General features: G+C 38.9%; 1 protein-coding gene across 4 annotated transcripts in view; it reads right to left on the bottom strand.

Annotated features, from left to right (window-relative positions):
• Positions 1-27,043, bottom strand: part of KCNN2 (potassium calcium-activated channel subfamily N member 2) — a 108,469-nt gene that overhangs the window by 67,002 nt on the left and 14,424 nt on the right. For all 4 annotated transcript variants that reach the window (XM_073344727.2, XM_078852847.1, XM_078852848.1 and 1 more), the window contains one exon: positions 12,169-12,587. In XM_073344727.2, coding sequence (XP_073200828.2) covers positions 12,169-12,587 — 419 coding nt within the window. The remainder of the gene's footprint in view (positions 1-12,168; positions 12,588-27,043) is intronic.

The following is a 27,043-nucleotide window of genomic DNA, read 5'->3' as shown; positions in this document are numbered from 1 at the left end:
CACTTTCTGAACTTCAGCAAACCATTATGGAAGCAAATTCTCAGCCAGACCTGATCCTTCCTGCCAAAAACAATGTCTCAACCGAGGCATAGTTTGTACAGAAAAGGTTTGCCAGTAATGTGTACAGTAGAACCTCAAAGTTATGAACAGTAGAGTTACAAACTGACTGGCCAACCACATACCTCATTTGGAACTGGAAGTATGCAATCAGGCAGCAGCAGAGGGGGGGAAAAAAGCAAATATAGTACAGTACTGTGTTAAATGTAAACTACTAAAAAAATAAAGGGAAAGTTTAAAAAAAGGAGTTGATAAGGTAAGGAACTGTTTCTGTGCTTGTTTACTTTAAATTAAGATGGTTAAAAAGCAGCATTTTCCTTCTGCATAGTAAAGTTTCAAAGTCAAAGTCAATATTCAATTGTAACCTTCTGAAAGTTCAGCGAAAATCTTTTGTCCAGAGTTACGAACAACCTCCATTCCTGAGGTGTTCGTAACTCTGAGGTTCTACTGTATATGTGCTGTATAGATGCAACATACACTGGCCAAAGAACGTTTTTGCCAGAATATCATATACCAGTTCCCTGAATGAAACAAGCTATGCTGGTAAAAGCACTTTTATGCCAATATAACTACGACTACTACTACACTAGGCCTTCTGCTGTGATAAAGATGTCATAAAAATAATATCACAACCCTAACTTACATTACTATACTGGCAAAAGTATTAAGCTTAGACCTGCACAGATTCTCAGCCAGTAAAACCACCCATTCCAATAGCCCGCTCACTATTACACAGATTCTCCTGTTCTAAATTCTGAATGCGTTTGGCCATTTGGTTTTGGGGACTGGGCAATGGATTATCTTTGCTACATATTTATATGTAGCTTTAGCTATAGCTGTTTTGCAGTACAACAGGAAACCTACTTGAATTCACTGATCCCACCTCATAAACACAAGGGGTCAAGTCCCTGCTGTTAACCGTCTATCCAGCTTGACAACACTTATTCCCCAGACTCAGTGGTAAACATTAACTAAAGGTGACATTACAGGTTCAAATATCAAACACTTATTTCCAAAACTATTTTAGGACTGGTCTCCACACAAGTTGCACTGCTATAACTGCACTGGTTGCAGACCCCTTGTGCAGGGGCACTATTTGCTATGGGGCAAAGGAGGCAGTTGGTCTCTCTCCTACATCCCTCCAGCCTGGACTTTTCATAGGTCTATAAGTTTCAGTATGTCTTCCACGTTTTGCCCCTCATTCTCATCTCTCTCCCAGCCCCCAAACTTTGCAAGATAAAACATTTGTGATTATATTGTATTTGGTAACACAGCTTTGCACCTCCCACCCCCAATTTTTGTTTTCTGAAATGATGTCCCTGCCATTGAGTGGACATTCTTAAATGGGTTTAAAAGTGCCTTTTATTGATATAGCTTAAGTTGATTCCTTAATTTAACTGATTCAACTTTTGTGTGCAGACAAGGCATTAGGGTTACTTCTTTACACATTAGCCACAGAAATAACTGACATTCGCAAGATTACTTAGGGCAAAGGTTATTAAAATCTCTGGTTGATATTGAAATTTTCAAGGTAAAAAATCAGCAATGCTGTTTCGGTACATAAAATAAAATCAAAAGCAAGGACATATAAAGGAGTCCACAAAGCTGGAAAAGAAATCAAATTAAACTAGCAAACTGCATATTACTGCAATCTTGATTTAAAAGAGTGATTCTCAGGCAGGGAAGAGAAACAAGATTATCTAAAAATCCAATGTCCTTTTTCAGTATTCCCTTAGTATAAGTATCAGTGTTTGAAGCATATGAAATTTCTTCTACAAAACCCAGCTTCTCCTACAGCTGAACTATGCAGTTAGGGCACAGGGTCAAATTCTACTCTCATATTAAAGTTAATGTATAAATGTCAGTTGGTCCACAGTCCTCCAATTTGGTACCACAGAAATGATTACTATGTTACAAATGTTGTTATATTATTTTTTATAGCTTACAAACTAGGTCAAGTAGCAGGAGAAAACAGATGGTAAAGCCTAAGAGCTCCCCATTTGAATGTAAAACTCTTTCCTAAATTAAGAGGCAACAAAAAATAAAGATTAAAGTGAAAGATTGTACTGAAGCATAAATCAGTTTATCATGTATATTCTACAGCTTTTCCTGAGGGATAGAGTCCTTCTGAGGCAAGACACTACACTATTAAGACTATTTCACTTTAAAAGCAGTCAAAACAGTTTACATTATACATTACGAAGGAAAAAAATTCTGCTTGGACACTAAAATTTGTCTTTGTTTGAAAGCAGACTTCAGAGATTAGAACATTGACTTTGAACACGGAATAAGGATATTATAGGAACATACACAATTTCCAATCTCCTGTAAAAAAACAGTATCCGTTTGGGAACATGACCACCTTTCTTATTCTTTCTATGGGAGGAAGATCAACATATATATCATGTTTTGAAGAATCCAAATTATATCAGACTTTTTTTTTTATCCTTGAAAGCAGCTGTGCACTTCTGTTTCACTCTATTGTGGTTTGGTAATGAAACACTTGTGATTTAGTTCACCCACTGTTTTGAGGCCCCAGAAACTTCTAGGTAATTTGGTCCTGATTCTACATGAATTTACACAAGTGAAATTAGGAGTAGAACTGTGGAAATAACTGATTTTTCTGTTTACTATCAGTTCCAAATAATAATAATAAAAAAAAGAATTAATTTTAAATCAACCCAAAATGGGGGGAAGGGGGCAGTGTTTGGTGTTTTTTGTTTGTTTGTTTGGCTATTCAAAAAGCTGGGGGGGATTGTTTGGGGTTAACAAAATGTTCTGCTTTCAGGCATTTTTAAACCTTTTTAAAAAACAAAAAGCAAATGACATTTACAAAATTGTTGTAGCAGTGCCACCCTTTGCACTCTATACCCCAGCGGTTAAAGCACTAACCTAGGCTGTGGGTTCAAGTCCCTCCTTGGCCTGGAGTGGAGAGGGATTTGAACCCAGATCTCTCATAACCCAGGAAAATACCTTAGCCACTGGGCCACAGGCTACTTGACGACTGGTCTCACAATCTCTCCTGCTGAAGTTATTCCACTTTGAATAAATAATTAGTATTCATTAGAGCAGAAATTAGAATCCAGGTCCCCCACTTTCCTATACACATCCTCAGGTGAGTGCCCAAGCCACAGAGTCATTCTCACTCAGTCTGGCCCAGAAAATATTGAGGTACTTCATGCAAAGTAGAACAACTTCAATAGGAGACATTGAGAGTGATTTACTGCAGAATACCCCATAGCCCAGTGTTTAGGACAATTTGCTTGAAAATTGATACAAATTCACAAAATGTTTCAGCCAGCTTGCAACTGCATTTTTCAGGGGGAAAAAAATCAGACAAGTTTTGCCCAGCTCTAATCAGGAGTAACGTCACTAAAATCAATACAGTTACACAAGCATAAAAACAATGCAAGTAAAAGGATATTCAGGCCCCAAAAGATTTTCAGCTTTAGTTGGATTAAAATAAAAAATTAAAACAGACATTTTAACCAGTTATAAAATCTCCTGCACTTAAATATGAAAGAAAAGAAAGAAAGAAAGAAAGAAAGAAAAACTTGGGGGGGGGTAGCTGTTGTGTTGGATATGCCATTATTTGGATTGGTTAAAGGCTGACATTGCCCTGGTTCACCAACACCTTTCCCTGAGATTTTGTAAAGAGAGAATGTTACTCACTGACACATTACTCCTTTCTTTGTGATCTTCCATTACAGTGAGAGTAATTCCATAAATCAAGGCTAACAGAAGAACATGTCAGTGCAAAGTGTTCTAATTCATATTCCACTAAGTTCTGGCAAAAAACACAACCACCATCGCTCCAGAAAATAATCAAGTGAAGAATCTAAAACAGAGTGGAGTCAAATTCACCATTAGTATGAACTGGTGCATCTCCATTGCCTCCACTAAAGCCACATGAATTCTTCCCGCTTCAAGCTGCGCAACAACATGGTACATAGTTATTTTCCTTTAGCATTACACTGAAGGTCAGTTTCTTCCCTGGATCAGTTACACTGTGTTGGGTATGGGCCTTCCAGGATTTGTCTGCCCCCAAACAGGTTGTGTATACCATACAAGGGTAGAGCTTCAGTGATAACACCCCTTACATTTTTATTGTTGTTTTGTAAAACAACATCGTTGGCGTCTACTGGTAACTTTCGCAAATGGAAAGGACAGTTACATAAATGGTTACATCTATTTTTAGTCATTTGAAGTGTAAATATTTAAACAGCACTACAACTTACACTTACAGTAATTAACATTCACTCTGCAACATCCAAAACTAAAGTTGGAATGAAAAGAAATATATTTGATCATTCATAGCATTGGTACAGAGTCATAAATCAAGGTGATAATAGGGCATGTTTGATCACTGTTGTAATGAATTTTTTATGACTACTTTTACAACCATTGAAGAAACCTGATCACAAGTAATGGGTTTCAATTTCAATCAAATCAAAAGGAAATAAGAGATTCTGCACTGAATGGACAGTGTTGATAAAAATAAGAGAACAGTTTCTTTCATATTCTTTTTTACATTGTTTAGACAGGTTAGCTGAAAAAACTGAAAAACTTGGTTTATTATTATTAGTAGTAGTGGCAACATTTGTATTACTATAGCACCCAGAAGCCATAATCATGGATCAGGACCCCATTGTGCTAGGTTCTGTACAAACAGAAGAAGAAGAAGCAGGTCCCTACCTCAAAGAGTTTATAATCCAAGTATAAGACAACAGATGGATACAGACAGACCAAAAAGGGAGTCCAGGGAAACAATGACAATATTGGTCAGCATGATAGGCAGTGGCCTCAGATCACCAGTAGCCTGACCACTGTCAATTTTTTTGTAGACATCTCAGCAGAGCACAGTTTTGAGGTGGGATTTGAAGACACATGAGGTAGCTTTGCAGATATATACGGGGAGCTGCTCCCAAGCACGAGAGGCAGCATCGGGAGAAAGGGTGCGGGTGCTTGTTTGAAAATTCAAAAAGTGGGCAATGGAGGCTGGCATCATGGTAAGAGTGAAGGTGGGAGTCTATCTCTGGATACTGAATGAGAGATTATAGGTAGAGTGAGAACAGATCATAAAGGGCCTTGAAAGTGAAGACAAGTAACTCGTGTTTGATGCAGTAAAAAGGAGGAAATCAGTGGAAGGTTGCAAAGTGAGGGGTGGGGTGGTCAAAGGGGACGGCTAGGGAAACTATCTTTGCAGCAGCAGCATTCTGACCTGATATGAGTGGGGCCAGATTGCAATTTGCTGAGCCTGGGCGGACGGATAGACATCCATAAGGATGTATCACTGAGACAGGCTGAGATTTTAGTTTGGACAGAAGGAGACACATCTGGAGTAAACAGGTAGATCTGTGATTTGTCAGCATAGACATGGTGTCACATGGGCTATTCACCACAATGACACCTCCTGTTGGCCACCCTGGGGATTAGCTCTGCCAGTTGGTGCGTCCTCTTCATTATGGTGCCTCTCCCATTATCCTCTCATCCTGCAGACCTACCTTGTTCCAGGAACCACAGTGTCCTCTTCATGACTCGGCTCTCCAACCGGGTCACCATTCCAAGGTTACCCCCAAAGTCCTTCTATGCAAACAGTCCCAGGCAGTCTTCTTCTGTGGTGCCCTGATGATGCCACTTCCCCAGTGGCCTGCCCTCTACTCTGGGTTCCAGACCAGGGGCCCTAAGCTCAGCAGTTCTAGCCTCTACTCTCTCAGCCCTCACTGTTCCTTCCTGAAGTGCTTCCTACTCTTCCTGGTTTCCGCCTCCCCCACCCTGGGAGTACTAACTCCCTCTTCCCAGAGAGGGTTAGATGGACTGACTGCTTGTAGCCTTTCCCAGCTACCTTCTCTTTTCTCAGCTCCTGAGCTTTATAAGCCAAGCCTATTCCCACCCAGCTGAGCCTCCTTTAATCAACTCCCTACTCCTCCTCTAGGTGCAGCCTGGGCAGTTAATTGGCCTACTTAGCCACTTTAACCTTCCTAAACCTGTGTGGGGTGAACACCCCATCACAAATGGTAGCTGAATTTGTGTTTGTGAATGAAATGACCCAGAAACCAAGTGTAGAGGGAGATGAGAAGGGGACCAAGGACAGATCTCTGTGGACCCCCATACAGAAAGTTGGAGGGGAAATGAGAAGGATCCTCCTAAGGACATGCTGAAAAAGTGGTTAGAGAGGTGAAAGGAGAACCATGGAAGCCAAGGGAGCACAAAATTTCAAGAAGAATGTGGTCTACTGTCCGAGAGGCAGCTGACAAGTCAAAGAAAATGAGGAGGGAGTACTGGTTCTGAGCTTTGAGGTAGGAAGAGGTCATAAGAGACTTTGCCAAGAGTAATTTCAGTGGAGTGTAAAGGGCAGAAGCCAAACTAGAGAGGGTTTAGAATGGAACTGGAGGAACTCCAGACAGTGATTGCAGACAGTGTGTTCAAGGATCTTAGACATTAAAGGGAAAAGGGGGAAAGGGTAATAGTTAGAGAGACAAGTGGGGCAAAGAGTGGATTTGTTTTAAGATGGGTGAGACTAAAGCATGTTTGTTTTGTGAAGGGAAAGAGCAAGAGAAGAGTGAGAGGTTAAGCAGAAGAGTAAAGGGAGGGATGAGATAAGAGTGAGTGTAACAGACATAAGACTTGGGTTGGGGTTACTGAGGCAAGTGGGTGGTTAGAGGAGGAGAGCAGTGAAGAAACTTCTGCCTCTGTGACAGGAAAGAAGGAGGAGAGATATAGGAGGGGAAGGAAAGGAAATCTGAGGGGAGGGGGAAGATTTGGATGAAACTTGTGAGAAAGTGTGCAGAAAGAGGTGGAGGCCAGTTCTTAACATCACTATCAACTAGACTAAGATCTGCAGGCCAGGGAATAGATTTTACTGCATATATGTCTGGAGGATTATAAATATAATGGGGGCCCCCAATCCTGATTAATGCATCTGGGAGCTACTGTAACTCACATAACTTCAGCCTCTTTGGTAAAAATCTATATTACAGTCTTTAAAAATAGATAGACAGCCAATGCAGAAAACAGGGATCTACTCAGTTTACCATATGATATTAGTTTTGGTAGTACACATCACTGCCTGAAGTGGCATTCTGCTTTATACGTATACTTCAGAACAAATTTCTCTCTCACACCAGCAAAAGATATTGGGCACAGGTCATGACGAAATTAGATATCTAAATAACTTTTCATCTTCAATGAGAATTTAGAGGCTTGACATGTCTGAGTTGTCAGTATGAAAAAAGGGATTCTTAGATTTCTAGAATTTGCCTCACACTTACGATTTCTAAGTTTCCTGTAGAAACCTTTGAGATGACATCTGATTTCCAGAAAATAAGGTACACAGAAGTTCATGTTTTTGTAGGAAAATGAAAGAATGTACAGCAAGTACAGAGGAAGTCCAACTGAACACAAAAAGAGAGCAAACAAATATTTGAGTTAAATCAAGGACAGGACAGGACAGAATCTGAATGAGGAAAAATTATGACATAAGCTTCTTTGTCTGAAATGGCTTCACCATCAAAAATGTCAAAAGAGAGACACACAAAAGCAAACAAGGTGCCACTGTCATTTGTAAGGAAAATGTAGTGTACTCAATTCTGTTCTCAGTTAAACTGCTGTTAATTCAGAGAAAATCCAGTGAAGTGAATGGAGCTACTCTGGACATATAGCAGTGTAAATGAGGGCAAACTTTGGCTCAATCTTTTTACAGAGATGTGCTGGAATATATGCAGAGCATATTATAGTTATGCCTGTAACCAGCATTCCATTTTAAACTCTCTTTTTGATCCTCCTTTGTGCCAGGAAAAATAATCTCTTTTCAGCCCGAAATAAAGGGGTTTTTTATTTTAATTTTTTTAAGTTTGAAGCAAATTTGCCACGCCATTTTTCAATTATAAAACACTAAACATTTAATGTGTTTCTAACTTTTGTGGAGGTTGAAGAGATTTATATTTCACCTTTTGTAATTGACTGATTGCCGGAATGGAGAGCCATTTCAGCAACAACTGAAAGATCACTATGATGAAGATGGTAAAAAACTATTAGTTTCACACTTGAATAATGGACCCTATAAGCAAAGGCATTCATGAGTGTTGTAGATTAAGATCCATGTGTCTCAAAAAGACAAATGATAAATTAAGCATTTCTTGGGTTGGGCCAGATAAAACTAAGATATATTTTAGGGAGCACATTCATGACAGACAGCTGTGCAATTAAACTGATACCTGCTGGTGAGGTGTAGGTATTCAACACTATGCCACGTTTGCAGCCCTAGAAACCACAAACAATCAGTCTATATGGTAAAGACTTAAATACCTCCACCATGCTGATCTTCCATGTTCCTTTTGCCAGATTACCCTGGAACGTTGCTAGACTGCCTACACTCAGTACACATTACCTGCCTGCCCTTATTTTCATTCAGACCTAATGCCCTCAAGGATGACCTTAAGCAGCATTCTGTAAAATGTCTCATGCACACACCAACACAAAGGATGCCACCAACTATTGTTAATTTGCTGAGAGCTGACACTATGCTCAGTGCCATATAAAACACTGAGGGAGACACAAAAAGTGTTTAGACTAAGTGAAGCCAAAGGATAGTCAAAACAATGACTAATCTAGAGACAGAGGTTTCCTCCCCTGCCATGAATATTCCCACTCAAACCTATCCATCATATTTCCATGAGGTCTATGATGTGACAGTCTCCAGAGTCCCAACCGGACAACTGATTGGTCAGTTTAAACCAGACAGGACTGGTTACTGGGCTGTCATTCAGCTACTGCTTCTGTTGTAACATGAGCACTCAGGATTTTACAGCACTTACATGAAAATCTGTTATGCCTTTTCTGTTTGCCATTAGCTATTCCTGGCTATGCATAAACCTTCATGCGTGCTTTGGAATGGGATGATAAAGTCTAATATCCATTCCATGATTTTTATTATTTTTGGTGAGTCCTGTCTCCATCCACACTATTTTGCACTAACTGGAATAGTCAGGCAAATTGATATGGAGATACACAGTCACAGAAACACTAAAAGAACTTGCTACAGAACTTTATCTACCACTCTGTCTGTAGGAGAATTAGTGATAGTTGTTGGAACAGAACAGTTACTTTTCCTTTATTTCATTATCTCTCATCAGGAAAATAAATAAAAATCCTCACAGAGTTTTAATTTCTGCCGAATAAGAATCTGCCTCCCCCCAAAACAATTAAAATGTTAGACTGCCATGTATAATGACAAGTAAAACTATAAGTTCTTTCTAATTGTAATGTTTATTTTCTGACACACTTAAAACAACCTACTAGAATAAAGGTTCTCTCTACTTGTGATGGAAAAATCAACTTGAGTAAATGAAACATGTAAATTTTTGCTAGGGAGTGAATCAAGCCCATTAAATACAGTTTCAGATCCATCCTCCATCTGGGGATTATAACTGCACTAACCTCAGAATAGATTCAATGATCTAAATTGTCTTTTCTATCTCTAACTACTATTATATCTATGAATATATACAAGAAGATAAAGTTGGTTTAAAAATATAGACGCCTTTTAGCATTCTGTGCCTGGGGCACTTTCTTACTGTACTTCAGTATAGGGTGAGGAGCCACAATTTTTTAAATTTGACTAATTAGTAACTGGGCCAGTTACACTGATTCATTGCAGTTCTTCTATGAAGCATAAGCCCTTCAGGAGAAATCTGAAGTGTAATGTGCAGGAAATTGGCCACGCAACTCCCATTAATGATAGGAAATGAGTATCCAATTCCCCATGCATTAGGCCAGAACTTTTAAAATTCATAATTACTAACAATAAGGAACCAAACTAATCTCTCGTTTAACTCTATTGAAGGAAGTGCAGTTACACCAAGTATAAAGTTAATCCTAGGACTACTGTATGTTGATCTGGTGTTTTTAAAAATAACAAAAAAAATCAGTGAACGATCCAGCCTGGTATCACCATTCATTATAGTGCATTCAAGAGCTGCAAATGCAATTCAAAATTCACAAATTCTGTCATTGATTTTGCAGGGATTAAGACAAGTCACAGTCATGATATATTTGCAGTTTTGTCGGAGTGCAATGGAACTAGATCAGATTAGCAAAAGTACTCATATGCTTAAGTGCTTTTCAGGAACCTCACTATTCTCATTCAGTATCTTTCTTCTTAACAGAAACTGGCTTTACCATAGTGTTTTGAATATTCATTTGATATAGGGCAAATACAGTGATTTAATAATAATTAAATTACAGTACATTCAAAAACAATGGTGTTAAGTAGGAGTTGAATCTGCTCAGCTCCTCTTGGGAGGCTACTGGATGGTGTCCCAATTGAAGGGAAATTGGAGGCAGTGTGACAAAAAAAAAGGGGACAAAATTGGTGAAAAATGAATTATGTTTGAAGTTTTTTGTTAACATATTCAGGAGGAGAAACTGACTTTTAATAAATAAAATATATTAATAATAATTTGTTCTACTTGTCCCAGCTGAGGGGACTATTTTGTCAGACAATAACTAATCTTTGTAGTTGTTGGACCCAGGAGCTGAGACAGACAAGGTAGGTGAGGTAATATCTTTTATTGGACCATCTTCTGTTGGTGGAAGGTACAAGTGTCTTCTGAAAAAGAGCTCTGTATTGGTCAAAAGCTATACCACCAACCCAAGTTGGTCGTATAAAAGATATTACCTCATCTACCTTGTCTCTGTCAATAAATAACATGATATGTGATCCTTAGCATGGTGTTTCAGAATATCCTCTGATGATGAGCTATTCCTGGCATCACATGATATACACTGTACATCTTCACCACAGCACTTGGATCATTGACAATCCAAAGGAACATACTGTATCACACTTTATGCCACTGTTTCTCAGTGCTGAGGTTTTTAACAGGGAAGACTGTGATAAGATAACCTCCATATTAGGTTTATAAAACTTGCCACTTTTCCCCTTACCTAACTGAGAGGAGATGTGGCAAGCAACTTTCAAAAACGTGTCTACAGCAATTGACTGCCAGAAAGCAACTGCAAAATTGTTTTCAAAATGGACACACAGGCAAAGGGCTACAGAGTGATCAGCAATTGATAGTGGAAATTTTGGAAATATTTTGAAGAAGTAATGAGTAATTGAAGGTATTTCAACGTAGGCCTGAGAACCATGCTAGGCATCAAATCTTTCAGAGATTCTTCTTAACTGTGTCAATCAAATGGTCCTGTGCTACCTGTTCTCGATCACTCACTCACTCGAGTCCACAGTAGTCAGAAGTTACCCTGCTCATTTCTTTTTGTAAGCGGTATTTTTGAGAAATCAGATTTGATGGTGTCAGTACGGATACTGATTTGTTCCATGCCTGTTCAACATCCATTGGTTGTTGAAGCTTGAAACATAAAGTTAACGAAATATCAGGCTATCAAGTGCACTTTTTCTGGACTTCAGAAAAACGTGCCAACCACTATAACTCCTACCTCTTTCCTCTATTGTTATATTTGTATTTCTACCTCAGTAAATCAAGTATTTGTAAACATAAACGATATGCATTCAACCTAACCAAAATAAAAAGATCTATCAATAGACTATATTGGGATTACACCTTTGATTTTTCATTTTAATTAAAGGGCACTAGAATTATGAGAGTTTTTGGAATCAGTTTTTCACTGGCGTTTCCTATTACTGATGTATTTACACCATTGTCAATAACTGTAGTAAACCATAACCTAAAATGACTGAGACCTAATATTAATGCAGAATTTTAAAGACTATTATTAAAAGTAATATTTATGGCACTCATGTCCACTCATCTACCACTTTAATGTTCTAGGCTACTCATAATAAAGCACTCAAATAAAATGAGAACGAAGTAAAAAATTCACATAACGCTATGGCAGAAATCTGACAATTTAAGCATCCCTTTCAAATGCCTTTGAGGTCAAGCAGTAAAGAATTCCAGAGAGCCATGATACAAAAAGCACAATACAACTAGCAATCAACATGCCCCAGGTACTGGAAGCCCCACTCCATTCAACATAAGATAATGAGATAGTATCCAAGGGATTAGAAGAAAAACACTTTGTAAGACATTTATGTTTCTTAAATATATATAAAAGGAAAAAGAGACTTACCTTTCACAAGCTCGGACAGTCCATGCAGCAATTATCCATAATGAGATACTAAAAACCAACAGTACAGTTCCCGGACATATTGTCATTAAAGTCTTCATAACAAAACGTGTATTGAAGTTTATCTTATTTAGTGCTCCAATGCTTCTAGATGAGGCATCTGTGAAAAGTTTGCTATGCAAAAGCATAACTCTGGCAATAAGATATAGTCTTAAGAACATTGGTATAGATAAAATAATATCCACATCAGCTGTTGTTGTGGATGGAGCATAGGAGAAGGCAAGCCGTGCTGTCCATGTGAACGTATAGTTCCCAGGTATGGGATGTATAGCACACACCAGTATTTCCAAGCAGATGAAGAAAATACGCTCGTAAGTCATGGCTATTCTCCAGTCATCTGCTCCATTGTCCACCATGAACAACTGAAATAATAAAATATAAGGTCTACTTTAGTAAAGGGTTTATAAACGTCTTTTTAAGAAAAAAAAAATATGCAGTAGTTGGTCATTAGCAGCACTACAACTGACAACATTTGAAAACTCTAAATATGTCAAATACTATTTCCTAACCCAATGTGTTATGGAGTCAAAGGTATAACTAAACAACTCAATACATAATTTTACTTAAGCTAGAAAGAACTTTTATATAAAATAGAAAATGACGTAAAAGATGTTAATATAAAACTGAAGTTTACGCAAATTCTTATACCCTCTAATTGTAATTTTTTATTAAGGCCTTGCATATGCTAAGAGTTCTGTACATGCTTAAATTTTCCATAGTGTGAGTAGTCCCATTCAAATTGATGGGCTACTCACAGTATGTAAAGTTTAGAATGTATGAAAGCTTTATCAGGATTATGGCCTAAATTATGACTGCATGACATGAAATGTTAGGTCCCTTTCCTGCAGTGCTTGCTCATATGCTTAACTGTAGCACATGAGTAGCCTCAATGAGTTCAGTGGGCCTGATCACATGCTGAAAGCTACACATGCTGCATAAGTAAGCCTTCGCGGGATCAGGGGCCTTCAGCACAATTCAGCACAAAAGGTATCAGATACTTCACTATGTTTTATCAATTGTCACCTCCCAAACTTTACTAAATAAACACCAAACCAAACAAAAAATTCACTCTGGGAGTGGGAAAAAATTGATAACTATCATCTTGAGTTAAAATATTTCACATACAATAAACAACTTATGGCATCTCCTTTCTTTCATGATCCTAACTGGCTAAGTCCTTCCACAGGCAGACCTCCCACTGATTTGAATTGGAACTATTCAAGTAAGAACTGCAGAAACAGGTTCTATGAGCAGCTTTTCAAGAGGGAAAATAATCCATGACGCTAGCAGTGTTTCATCAGTGATAACATCCTGCCATGAGGCAGAAAAAGGAATGGCTGGTACTGTAAATATAGTCTGAACCAAGCTGTTCACTACGTGGGCAGTATGTAAAATTCCTTTCCATAGCTGAAAGATGAGAATCCTTCCTAACTAAGGTTGTTAGAGTTTTTTTAAAATCAGATTATTAAGAATTTTTAAGTTGATTTTTAAATACCACAATAAATTTCTAACAGGAAGCTGCAGGAGGACTATGAACATGTGAATGGTACCCTAAACAGTGTACAGTACCTAGCAAACTCTTCTTCACTGGCAGTGTCCTCGAGCAATCTCACCTCTCTTCTCAAATCAAGAGTTTAAATGGTGACCTGAACTTCCTCTATTAACTCTTACAGACTGCAAACACACTTACATCCTCCTAAGAATTCATTCAACTTGCAGTTTAGAAAATGCCGCTGCTCTTTGGGTTAAGAAAGTGAGAACTATAAACTAATGCTATTACAATTGTGATGGCCACACAATTTATTTTAAAAGAAGAAATGGAAGACTACAGTTCATGAACTAATTGGAGATTGAGCAGTCCACAAAGTTGAAACATTCATAATTCAAACATTCAAAATTACAGTAGGTACAGAGCATAAGTTAATGTAATAATCATTCAACAAGTGTATCTAATAAATGCATAGAGTTATTTGCTATTTCATCTCTGTCTGACTTTCAACTAACTCTTTTTAAAAAACAACACTGAGCACAGTTCACTTATAGTTCTCAATCGTGAGAAAGGACACTTAAGAAGACGGGGTACATAAACATAACTCTTCCAAGGCATGACACATCTGATACTATGGTGATTTCACCAGAGCATACAAAGGTCAATATTTCCACATGCTGAGTGCATGACCTCTGCTCATTGCTCAAGTACATACACAAGTACTTATTAATCAAGGAATAAAAATGGTTCATGCAACTGGTTGATCACAAAAGTCAGGGTTCTGTTGTTTAGTAATCATAAAGTGATCCATCCCCTGTCATCCATTCCCAGCTTCTAGCAAACAGGCTAGGAACACCGTCCCTGCCCATCCTGGCTAATAGCCATTGATTGGCCTATCCTCCGTGAATTAATCTAGTACTTTTTGGAACTCTGTTATAATCTTGGCCTTCACAACATCCTCTGGCAAGGAGTTCCACAAGTTGACTGTGCATTGTGTGAAAAAATACTTCCTTATGGTTTGTTTTAAACCTGCTGCCTATTAATTTCATTTGGTAGTCACTAATTCTTGTGTTATAAGAAGGAGTAAATAGCACTTCCTTATTTACTTTCTCCACACCAGCCATCATTTTATAGACCTCTATCATACTCCCCTTTAGTCATCTCTTTTCCAAGCTGAGAAGTCCCAGTCTTATTAATCTCTTCTCATACGATAGCCGTTCCATACCCCTATTCAGTTTTGTTGCCCTTTTCTGAACCTTTTTGAGAGATCCTTACTTCGCAGTCTGCCTGGGACTTAACAATCTTGAGTAGTTTTGTATCATCTGCAAATTTTGTCATCTCACTGTTTAGCCCTTTTCCCAGTCATTTATGAATAAATTAAATAGGACTGGGCCCAGTACAGGCCCCTGGAGACATCACTCTCCAGTCTGAAAACTGACCATTTATTCCTATCCTTTGTTTCCTATCTTTTAACCAGTTACCAATCCATGAGAGAACCTTCCCTCTTAAGCAAAGTAAGCAGTCACAGGATAAGAGCCTTTGGCGAGGGACCTTGTCAAAGGCTTTCTGAAAATCTAAATATACTATATCCACTGGATCCCCCATGTCCACATGCTTGTTGACCCCCTCAAAGAATTCTAGTAGATTGGTGAGGCATGATTTCCCTTTATAAAAACCATGTCATAAATATAAAGGGAAGGGTAAACCCCTTTGAAATCCCTCCTGGCCAGGGGAAAGCTCCTCTCACCTGTCAAGGGTTAAGAAGCTAAAGGTAACCTCGCTGGCACCTGACCAAAATGACCAATGAGGAGACAAGATACTTTCAAAAGCTGGGAGGAGGGAGAGAAACAAAGGGTCTGTGGGTCTGCCTGTATTCTGTCTTTGTCGGGGATAGACGAGGAATGGAGTCTTAGAACTTTTAGTAAGTAATCTAGCTAGGTATGTGTTAGATTATGATTTCTTTAAATGGCTGAGAAAAGAATTGTGCTGAATAGAATAACTATTTCTGTCTGTGTATCTTTTTTGTAACTTAAGGTTTTGCCTAGAGGGGTTCTCTATGTTTTTGAATCTAATTACCCTGTAAGGTATCTACCATCCTGATTTTACAGGGGGGATTTCTTTATTTCTATTTACTTCTATTTTTATTAAAAGTCTTCTTGTAAGAAAACTGAATGCTTTTTCATTGTTCTCAGATCCAAGGGTTTGGGTCTGTGGTCACCTATACAAATTGGTGAGGCTTTTTATCCAACATTTCCCAGGAAAGAGGGGGTGCAAGTGTTGGGAGGATTGTTCATTGTTCTTAAGATCCAAGGGACTGGGTCTGTAGTCACCTAGGCAAATTGGTGAGGCTTTTTACCAAACCTTGTCCAGGAAGTGGGGTGCAAGGTTTTGGGAAGTATTTTGGGGGGAAGGACGCGTCCAAACAGCTCTTCCCCAGTAACCAGTATTAGTTTGGTGGTGGTAGCGGCCAATCCAAGGACAACGGGTGGAATATTTTGTACCTTGGGGAAGTTTTGACCTAAGCTGGTAAAGATAAGCTTAGGAGGTTTTTCATGCAGGTCCCCACATCTGTACCCTAGAGTTCAGAGTGGGGGAGGAACCTTGACAAACCATGTTGACTATTCTCCAACAAATTATGTTCATCTATGTGTCTGACAATTTTGTTCTTTACTATAGTTTCAAGCAGTTTGCCCAGTACTGAAGTCAGGCTTACTGGCCTGTAATTGCTGGGGTCACCTCTGGAGCCCTTTTTAAAAATTGGTGTCACATTAGCTACCTTCCAGTGATTTGGTACAGAAGCTGATTTAAATAATAGGTTATAGACTAGTTAGTAGTCCTACAATTTCTCATTTGAGTTCCTTCAGAACTCTTGGGTGAACACCATCTGGTCCTGGTGACTTATTACTGTTTAGTTTATCAATTTGTTCCAAAACCACCTCTAATGACACCTCAATCTGGGACAGTTCCTCAGATTTGTCAACTAAAAAAAATGGCTCAGGTTTGGCAATATCCCTCACATCCTCAACCATGAAGACCGATGCAAAGAATTCATTTAGTTTCTCCATAATGGCCTTACCGTCCTTGAGAGTTCCTTTAGCATCCCGAGCATCCAGTAGCCCCACTGGTTGTTTAGCAGGCTTCCTGCTACTGATGTACTTATAATTTTTTTTGCTATTACTTTTTGAGTCTTTGGCTAGCTGTACTTCAAATTCTTTTTTGGTAAAAATGAAATCTACCTTATTTTTTAATGCAAATATTTACTTTTTCTTTAATGCTCTTTACCTTCATCATAGATATCATTCTTATCTTTGCTTACTTCAGTACTAGCACCAACTAGTTGTGGTATGCCAAAGAAACTGCATAGACTAAGTTTCACATAGGCAACCTGTACACAGAATATTGGTCATAAATTGCTCAAATACACTTCCCAAATTATTTCAAAACCTTCTCTACAGACTTTCTGAATAGCAAGCCTTTTATGCTAGATGTGGAAATGAAATTCTCTGTTAAATACTGGTATGAAGTCAAATTTCTAAATTTTTGTTTGCCAAAATTGAGCCACTTTGTATTTAGCAAATACAAAGAGCCAAACTTTCCAAAAGTAAAGAGGCTGAAAGACTACAACAGAATTTAGTGTGCAAAAATGTAGTCAGAATCAGGTATTCAGTTCAAGGAACGATCAAATGGCTATTTCAGAGGCTCAACTATTTGGAGAGCCCAATTGTACAGAAACAACAGGTCAACAATAACCTGCCTGTCTGCCAAAGAGAGAGACAATACAGAAACCCCACATTCTGAATTTGAATTTGAGGAAGACAGACGTCACTTAATCTGTCTCTGTAACATATAAGCAACTTAAATGTTTAGTTATAAGAGTTTAGTTATTTTAGAACAAGCCAAATAAATGTTAAGCCAATAGTGTTTTAAAACTTAACAAAAAACACACACACCTTACAGAATTTGTTGATAAAGACAATAAGAAATCTCCTGCTAAAAGTCTATACTTAGAATTGCCACGGCTTTCTAAAAACAATACCTTAAGTCTAATTCAATTTAAGATATGCATTTGTAAAAGTAGACATTAAAATTTGATCTTAAAAATTCCGTATGGAAGAAAAATGTTATTGAATCACTTAATGTAGGAAATTAAATTTTTAATATCTTTAAAATCTCAGTATGGAATACATATTATGAAAACACGTCTATCTGTATGTCATAGTGGAAGAAATCCATCAGTCCTACTCAAACTTTATGTAAGTAGAACTAGTTCCTTCAATAGAGCTTAATGGAATATATGTTATTTTTCCTCTCAATGATTTTACGTTTCTGTTGCTTTCAATAAAGGTACACCTGAAATTTCAAAGGCCACCTACATTTTCAAAGGTTTTGCCATATTTTTTTCACATTTTACAAAATTTGAAAAAGAAAAATTCTAATATTTGGCCCCAGATAATAGCAAAAATTCTTGTAGTTAGTCCCTAAGTGCCTGACCTTGTACTATTCAATTTCATCCCAATTCTTTTATTCCAGTTTTCAAAGTAATCTGGATCTTCTTGTATAAGAGTCCAGCCCTTCTCTGTATTGGCAATACTGTCTAACTTTTTGTCTCACCTGCAAATTTTATTAGCACACTCATACTTTTTATGCCAAGGTCATTAATGAAAATGTTAAATAAGACTGGTCCCAAAACCAGTCCCTAAGGAACTCCACCAGTAGCCTCCCTCCAGCCTGACAGTTCATATTTCAGTATGACCAGTTGTAGTCTCCCCTTTTACCAGTTCCTCATCCACCTTTCAATTCTCACATACAATTTCACAGGAAAATAAAGGAAATTTCTCAAGTTTTCTTGAAAAATGTAGATGAAAGGAAAATTTATATTAGAAAAATCAGTACAACAGGTTTGCAGTGAAGAAGCACTTTCTCATTATTAGTTCCATATTTATGGAATGTATGCAACCATATTTAAAATCCATATGGTGGCAAAACTCCCACTGATTTTAATGGGAGTTTTGCCTGTGTACTGACCTGAGGATTCTACTCTACGGATTCTGTTCTTTCCTTATTGCTCAGGCATAACTCATTAATTTAAAAGGACTCCTAAATTAAATATATGGCTAATCAGCATCACACCCATGTAGCTCAGAGAAGAAATGTGGACTGGTTGACCACAGGATGACTATGAGCTGCCAATGTGATGTGGCTGTGAAAAAGGCTAATGCAATCCTAGGATGCATCAGGCGAGGTATTTTCAGTAGAGATAGGGAAGCGCTAGTACCATTATACAAGGCTCTGGTGAGATCTCATCTGGGATACTGTTTGCAATTCTGGTCTCCCATGTTTAAGAATGAATAATTCAAACTGGAACAGGGGCAGAATATGGCTATTAGCATGATCAAAGAAATAGAAAACCTACCTTATGAGAGAAACAACGAGGAGTCCAGTGGCACTTCAAAGGCTAACAGACTTATTTGGGCACAAGCTTTCATGGGTAAAAAAACACCACTTCTTCAGATGCATCAGTTGCATCTGAAGTGGGTTTTTTTACCCACGGAAGCTTATGCCCAAATAAATCTGTTAGTCTTTCAGGTGCCACCAGACTCCTCATTGTTTTTGTGGATGGCTACCCCTCTGATACTTGGTACCTTATGAGAAGAGACTCAAGGAGCTTTCTGCTCTCTATAAATACATCAGAGGGATAAATACCAGTGAGGGAGAGGAGTTATTTAAGTTAAGCGCCATTGCTGACACTAGAATGAATGGATATAACTTGGCCATCAACAAATTTAGGCTTGAAATTAGATGGAATGAAGTTCTGGAACAGCCTCCCAAGGGGAGCAATGGGGGCAAAAAGCCTAACTGGCTTCAAGACTGAGCTTGATAAATTTAGGAGGAAATGGTAGGATGAGATTGATACAGTGGCATGTGGCCCATTTGTGACTGTTTAGTAGTGAATATCCCCAACAGCCACAGACAGGGCACTAGATGGGGAGGGCTCTCAGTTACTACAGAGAATTCTTTCCCAGGTCTTTGGCTAGTGGGTCTTGCCAACATGTTCAGGGTCTAACTGATCACCATATTTGGAGTCAGGAAATTTTTTCCTTCAGGTCAAATTGGCAGAGTTTTTCACCTTTCTCTGCAGCATGAGGCCTGGGTCACATGCTGGTATGAGCTAGAGTAAATGATGAATTCTCTGAAAATAGACATCTTTAAATCATGATCTGAGGACTTCGATAACTCAGCCAGAGGTTATGGATCTATTACAGGAGTGGGTGGGTGAGGTTCTGTGGCCTGCGATGTGCAGGAGGTCAGACTAGATTATCACAATGGTCCCTTCTGGCCACAAAGTCTTTGAGTCTGAGTCTATAGGAAGCATTTCAAACTTGTGGCATGAAAAAAATTAATCCTATATTATTTATTAAAAAGCAACAAACTTTATAGACAATATTAGGTTTCCATCACTGGATATAAATAATGTAAAAAGTAACATATCACGTCTACTTTTATTCTTGCAACAATTTTTTGTTTCCATGTTCACACAATAAGACATTAAAATATGCACTTCACAACCCAAATTATATAAAAATAAAAAGAGAGAAATTCAGTATAGGTATACACAAACATTTTCTCTAAAATTCTTATACTGGAGACTGCCTGAAGTTAAATTATCTAGTGCACAAATAGAAGTTAATCTTGTAAATCCACAGCAGACTCATACTGGATCTTCACAGGATATTGGTGAATATGGAGGGCAATGAAATTAAACTAAGGACACCTTTACTAAGGGCTTCTTTATAATCTATTTTAAGGTAAAAGATCAAATTTTCAGACACTATTGCTATTTGATTCAGTACTGTGAGAACATACAAAAACAGAAACGTAAAGGCAGCACATACACAATAAGTGGATCAGCTGTACTGCTTCATGATATGTTAGAGACCCCCCATTCAACAAAGTATTTCAGCCGCTGCTTACTTGTGATTCCAAACTGCAAGTGACTGAAACTGTTGTTCACTGTTTGACAATCCAACCATTCTATTATTATAAAATATAACTGGAAAAGCTAAGGGCACAAGATTGAAAAACACAACTTTCTTGGCTGCCAGTCCTCAGAAGCTCTCTGGATCACCCTGGTGTTATAGCTACAGAGGCTACTACAGTTTTGGAAATGGTATTTCTGCTTCTGAAGTGACCACATCAAGCTAGTTCAAAAGGCTGCCCATGGTTCCAAAAACATCACTAATCTCTGACTAAAAGAAGCATTCTAGAGCCAGCCAGAGTGAAAATATATTACTCTTGCAATCCCCAACCCTATCTCCTCCCCACCACACACAGCCAAGTATAAGTGACTGGAAGGAGAAAACATCCTTTCTTCTTGGTGGTCAAGAGCAGACACCACACACCTTCACCACAACTTTCCAAGTTGGGGGTGAAAAAGATCCCATCCTCAGTAGATACATCTTTGTCTTTTTAGAAAATGATCTATAGCAGTGGTTCTCAAACTTATTTGATCGGGCCCCCCTTCTTTCTGTCTGTAGTTGTTTACGCCCCATAGACACAAGTACATATATCGCCACCCAGCTCTGAAGGCAGAACGAAGTGCAGCGGCTGCTGGCCAGGTTCCTAGCTCTGAAGCTAGTGCTGCGCTAGCAGCAGCCCAGAAGTAAGGGTGGCAATGGTGAAAAGTGATATTTGTCCTCTCTTTTCACAGCAGACTTAGCGCCCCACTGTCACCCTTACTTCTGGGCTGCTGCTGCCACGTTCCAGTGAGGGATCGGTGAGGGGAGAAGGAAAGCCAAAGCCCAGGTGGCAGGGTTCTGCTGTCAACTCTGGGCTCCAGCTGTCAGTCCTGGGGTGGTGGGGCTCCAGCTGTCCCCTTTATACCCACCTCCCAGATGTGTATGGCCTTTCTGCACAAGCCCCAGCCACCCAGGGCTGACAGCTAGAGCTCTTAAAAAAAAAAAACCCACCCCACACACCTCCCTTGATACATTTCCATGCCTCCCTTGAGAGGCCCACTCCATAGTTTGAGAACCACTGATCTATAGGTCACCCAGGGTCTGTTCTTCTCCCCCCTTAAGCCTGGAGAGATTGTCAAAATTACTGAGGGCTGCTGTACTCCAGCATGGTTGACAGGAACAAGTCTTGGATACAAATCTGCATGGCACAGAGTAAGGAATTTCTTATTATGTCTAATTTCGTATAAGGCCAATGTGAATCCAACACTTACTGCATGACAAAACAGAAAGAGGTGAATCAACATATAACCCAGCAGTGACACAGCACCTTAAAAATACTCTTGTAATATATTTTTGCTTATTTTGTAGCGTATGATAGATTGTTACCTACATACAGGGTAAAGGACAAACTTTTCACTGGGCCACTAAAAATGGGTCCACAAACTCTTGTTGGTATAACCACCTGTTTGCATGAAACACATCATTTGTTCAAATTGGGTAATTAGACAAGCAAATACATCATTTGCATGCATAAATGCCTGATTTGCTTGTAAAAATGTCAAAGTAAGGGGACAATTTGAAAATGTGTCCCTTAATGTCATCATGAAAACAATTTTCTGCATGTTACTGTTTATGTAAATTTGATGCTATTAGGCAAAATTATACAAAGTGAGTTTTCCATGAATGTTAACATCCTACCATGTGGTTCTCCTGTGAATACTATATAGGTCGGCAAATGCATAAGAAACCTCACTGTGAGGCAAGTAACAGTGCTGGTGATTCGGTAGGTGGCACACTTCCATCTGACACAGTAATAAGCCACTTCTCCTGGCACAGAATTAGAGAGGTGCTGTCATTTGGATGAGACATAAAATTGAGGTCTGACCACTTGTGGTCATTTTGGAAATCTGGTCCACACATGGAGTGCCAAGGTCTGCAAATAAAAATGCACCCAGAATTCTATGCTTAGTTATTATGTGTGCATACACATTGGCAAATGTGCATGCAAATAGCTAAACAGGTGTTTTAAGTAACATTTGTATAGTTGTCTGACTTGTGCATACATTTAAATACATGGTCCTGGACCATTTTGAAAATCTAGCCCAAATATTTCTTGGCACATTTTGCAAAAGAACAGATATTAATCAGGATGTTCTGATCACACTACAGTTAAGGTTTCATTCTGCCCACACACATTTCCCCTCTGTTTTCAATTGGATACTGACAGCATTCTTCTTCACTTCCTCTCCTGAGCTGTTGAACAACACTGTTTGGTACTGTTTACACTACAGATGTAAGTCAACCTAAGTTATGCTACTTCAGTTACATAAGTTATGTAACTGAAGTCAACGTATCTTAGGTCGACTTACAGCGGTGTCTACATTGTGCTGTGTCGACAGGAGATGCTCTCCTGTCAGTCTACTTTATGCTTCTCGGGGAGCTGGAGTACAGAAGTTGATGGGAGAGTTCTCTGCCATCGATGTAGTGGGTCTTCATCAGACCTGCTAAATCAACACTGCTGCTCAATCACAGCAGCACTGATCTAGGTGTAAGTATAGACATGGCCTATGGGCCGGAGTGTTAGCTCCATCCTTTGTCCACATGACTCCTAAGACGACAAAGGTGGCTTTAACTGCTCACTTTCCAGAGTCCCAAGGGGCCAATACTGCAGCCAGCAATCACTGGGACATAGGGAATCCCCGGTGATGCCACCTTTCCTCTCAAACATACCCACTGCAGGAATCAAGCAGAGTGTAGACTCTGCAACAGTGGCTCTATGCCACCCAAGAATTCCTCCAGGCTAGAGGAATTGTCAAGGTGCTCGATCCAAAGGCTTTGCAGTAAAAAACAGATGTCTTAGTGGTGCTGGGAAGATGAAAATTTTGCAAAGACTGCAATTCAGTAGTGAGTTAAGTGATTCCTGTAAGTCTATAAAAATATCAGGAGATCAAAGAAATTAGATGAGTTTATTATTAATAAAGAGGTGTTTTTTCAGCCAAAAGGAGAAAGATTTAGGACAACCCAAAAGTTACATTCTCCTGAATTAAAAAGGTATATCATGAGCTAATTTACTGAGTATAATTTCTTCTGGACTGTTTCTGGAATAATCATCAATCTTAAGCATCATCATATATGTAGTCAATAGGGAGCTATTTATCTAGATGTGTAAAGCTCATCTTTCAGCCAAATCACAGATCCAAATATAAAATCCTCCACTCACGAATACGATCTGGATTTGTGACACTCCTTGGACCCATAAGTAAGTGACTGAATTAAGATAACTCAATAAATGATACTATTAAATATTAAATGAAATTATTTGTATTAAAACTGCCACTGATGAAAGTATTTTTCATTTAACAGGTAATCTAAGTGTAATTTAACACAAATGCATGGCCTCTTTCTCCCTAATGTGAGAATAAACAGTGTAATAAAATATTTTTATTTTTGTGTTAAAAAGGGAAGGAGAAGGGAAAGGCATTTATCCCTTTATGCACTTATATATAAGTTACAAACCAAGACACTGGGCTTGATTTTAGCTGCACCAAGTTCATTCTCAGTGCAGCTGATGAGGGATGGGGAGAAGGGGAAGCATACATAGCTTTAAACCATGTTTCTGCCTCTCTTGATGTCAGGGGCTAGCATGGGTCAAAGCAGCCCACACCTCAAGTGGAGCAATCTAATAGCTGCTCCAGCTTCTGCCAGATTGTCATGGTTCCTCAGGGACTGACAAGGATAACACATTCTGACCCCAACTCCCACCTGGTCCCATCACACCCCATCCCCCAGTTCCACCTCTGGCCTGCTCTGAAACACACCTACTACCAAGAAGAGAGAAGGTTGCATAGAGCCACCTATGCCAGCTTTATAACACATGGCAGTGGAATCCCCAACTGCCCCTTTAAGGCAGCTCTAAGTTCCCTTTGCACATCTGGAGTGATACATAATACAGGGACATAATTACATTACACTGATGATTATACAAATAAAACCCCAGAAAGAAAGGCCAAATCTCTTAAAACAAACATCTGTCTTTCAGACAGTAGGATATCCCTCTCCAATTTTGTCAGTGCGCTAATCCAATCACCCCACTCAGTAATGTTATGGAAACACTAGTTGTGGTTCTGTAATTCATGGGAAATGGTGGCCTCAAAAATATAGGAGGCCACCACCTTCCCTGAAGGCAGCTTGGCTTCTCTCCCTTTGGGAACAATGGAATGGAGTCACCATTTTGAAAGTGAGCGTCCTTCCTAAGAAATCTAGAGGAGTGTGTGTAAGGGAATGTGAGGGACAGGGGTTAAGAGAAGACCGTCTGAATGTGGAGGTCAGAAGCTGGAGGATACTAGCCATTTCACTTTGGGTGCTTTGCACTTGTCCAGAGTGAGGTAAAGCAGCCAGAACATACTGGTGAACCTAGCCCTAAAAGTTAAAATAAAGGGAAAAAAGTAAGGTTGATACTAATATATTAAAACAATTAGAAATACACATAACATGCTCTTTGGGTTTCTTGTTTACTGTTTATATATGATTTGTTTTTTAAAAATCTAAGGAAATTCCCAAATAAAACTATGTTAATTGGAGTTAAAGTTGAGGATAAACCAGTAATTTAAGGGTAAAAACATTACAGGGATGTTGTAACTAATTTTAAAAACAAGCATTACAAATCCAAGAAATTCCAAAGATAACGTTAAACTTAAAAGATATCCAAAGATGCTACGGTACAGAAGCACAGAATTAACGCACCTTAACTCTGCCCTCTAGAAAAAGAAAAAAAATCTGATGCATCTTTAAAAATCAGTTTTTAATCTACTCTGGGACAACACACACTATTTTGCACTAAACACAGCTGTATGATTATTGTATTTGCAGATTACACCCAGATTATCCACCTTCATCTCCATCTCACTGGTTGGCATACTGGCACAAGGCTCCACTGACTCCCTACCCAGCTATCCAAGAAAAGCAGAAACACAGCAGCCCCTCTGTCCCTAGTATGCCCTGAGTGTAATCTGGGTAAAGCACACAGGGGAGCATACAGGGTCCTCATGCCCTCCTACTTCATTGTGCTGCTTCATACAGCAAGTTACAATTTTGCCATAAAGCAAGACTTTCAACAGCAGGGTCAGATAAATGAGGAAGTAGAGGACATGTGGTGCATTCCTTTACGTAGTAAAAATGGTTTTTACCCTGCACCATTAGTTGTGACTGAAGCTGCTGTATCAGCATAAAATGGCTTCATCCACCAACAAAATCCTTACAAACCCAAATCTATCAAGCATAAAAAAGGAAATCCCAGCCTATTCTATCAAACACTTTCTCAGCATCAAAGGTTACTGCCATTGCCTGGTTGCTGACATTTTTATTAGTGTTTAACACATCAACAAAAAGTCTAATGTTATTACTGGAATGCTTCACTTTTACCAATCCCATCTAGTTTATGTGAAGTATCCCAGGAAAAACAGGCTCTATCTATCCTCATAGCCAATAGTTTTGCAAGAATATTGCAATCTGTGTTTATAAATGAGACTGGACTGTAGTTAGAGCAACTAACCCCATCATTTTCCTCACTTTCAAGATAGAGAGATAACTGCATTTCTTAATGTTTCAGGAAGCTTCCTTTCCACAAACTGCATTCTGCACAGCAGCGCAGACTAGGAAAAAGCCCATTGTCTGGCAACCATGGAAAACCAAACAAAAACACCAGGTAGGGAGGTGAAATTTAAAATCACTTACTGCCTGCTATACAAAGTGTTTATCTGAGTTCAAACTCCTAGGTGCATTGACTAACACATCTGACCTGAGATTGAAAATAAAAATTGCTCAGGGTCTTCTGTTTCTTTCTACCAAACGGCAGTAGAAAACTGTGGTTTGCCAGCACTGTCCCTTCACTGCTAATTTTCTCTTTTGGCTCTACTCAGCCAGTGGTGTCCCATACTACCTTTGGGAAGCAGGTACATGTCCAAGTATATATGGCTACAAAATACCAACAGATAAATCACAATTTTTTCTTATCTGACAACCAAATGTGAAATGCAGGTTTTCATTGTACAGAAATCCTTCATTTGACTTTGCTGTCTCAAACCATCATTTGAGAGCTCACAACAGAATGGAAATTGTTCATACCAAACTGGATGCAAGACACAACTTAGTGCCATCCTGTGTTATTACAGACCAGCCCTGAACAGGAGGCAATACAATGCAGTACCCCAGTGGGTGGATCAGGAGAGTGACAAATTTATATAGTAGTGACCAAAGAGAAGCTGTTCTACCTTACTGCAGTTTGGATGACAGAGGCTCTCTTCTCCATCAGCCTATCCTTTGTGCACAACCCAGTTACTTCAGCTGCACTCTACAGTCAAGAATTTGAGTTAGA

Source organism: Lepidochelys kempii, chromosome 5, assembly GCF_965140285.1.
Source record: "Lepidochelys kempii isolate rLepKem1 chromosome 5, rLepKem1.hap1, whole genome shotgun sequence".
NCBI lineage: Eukaryota > Metazoa > Chordata > Testudines > Cheloniidae > Lepidochelys > Lepidochelys kempii.
Note: the sequence above shows the minus strand (reverse complement) of the source record. Positions and strands in the feature narration are given on the sequence as shown.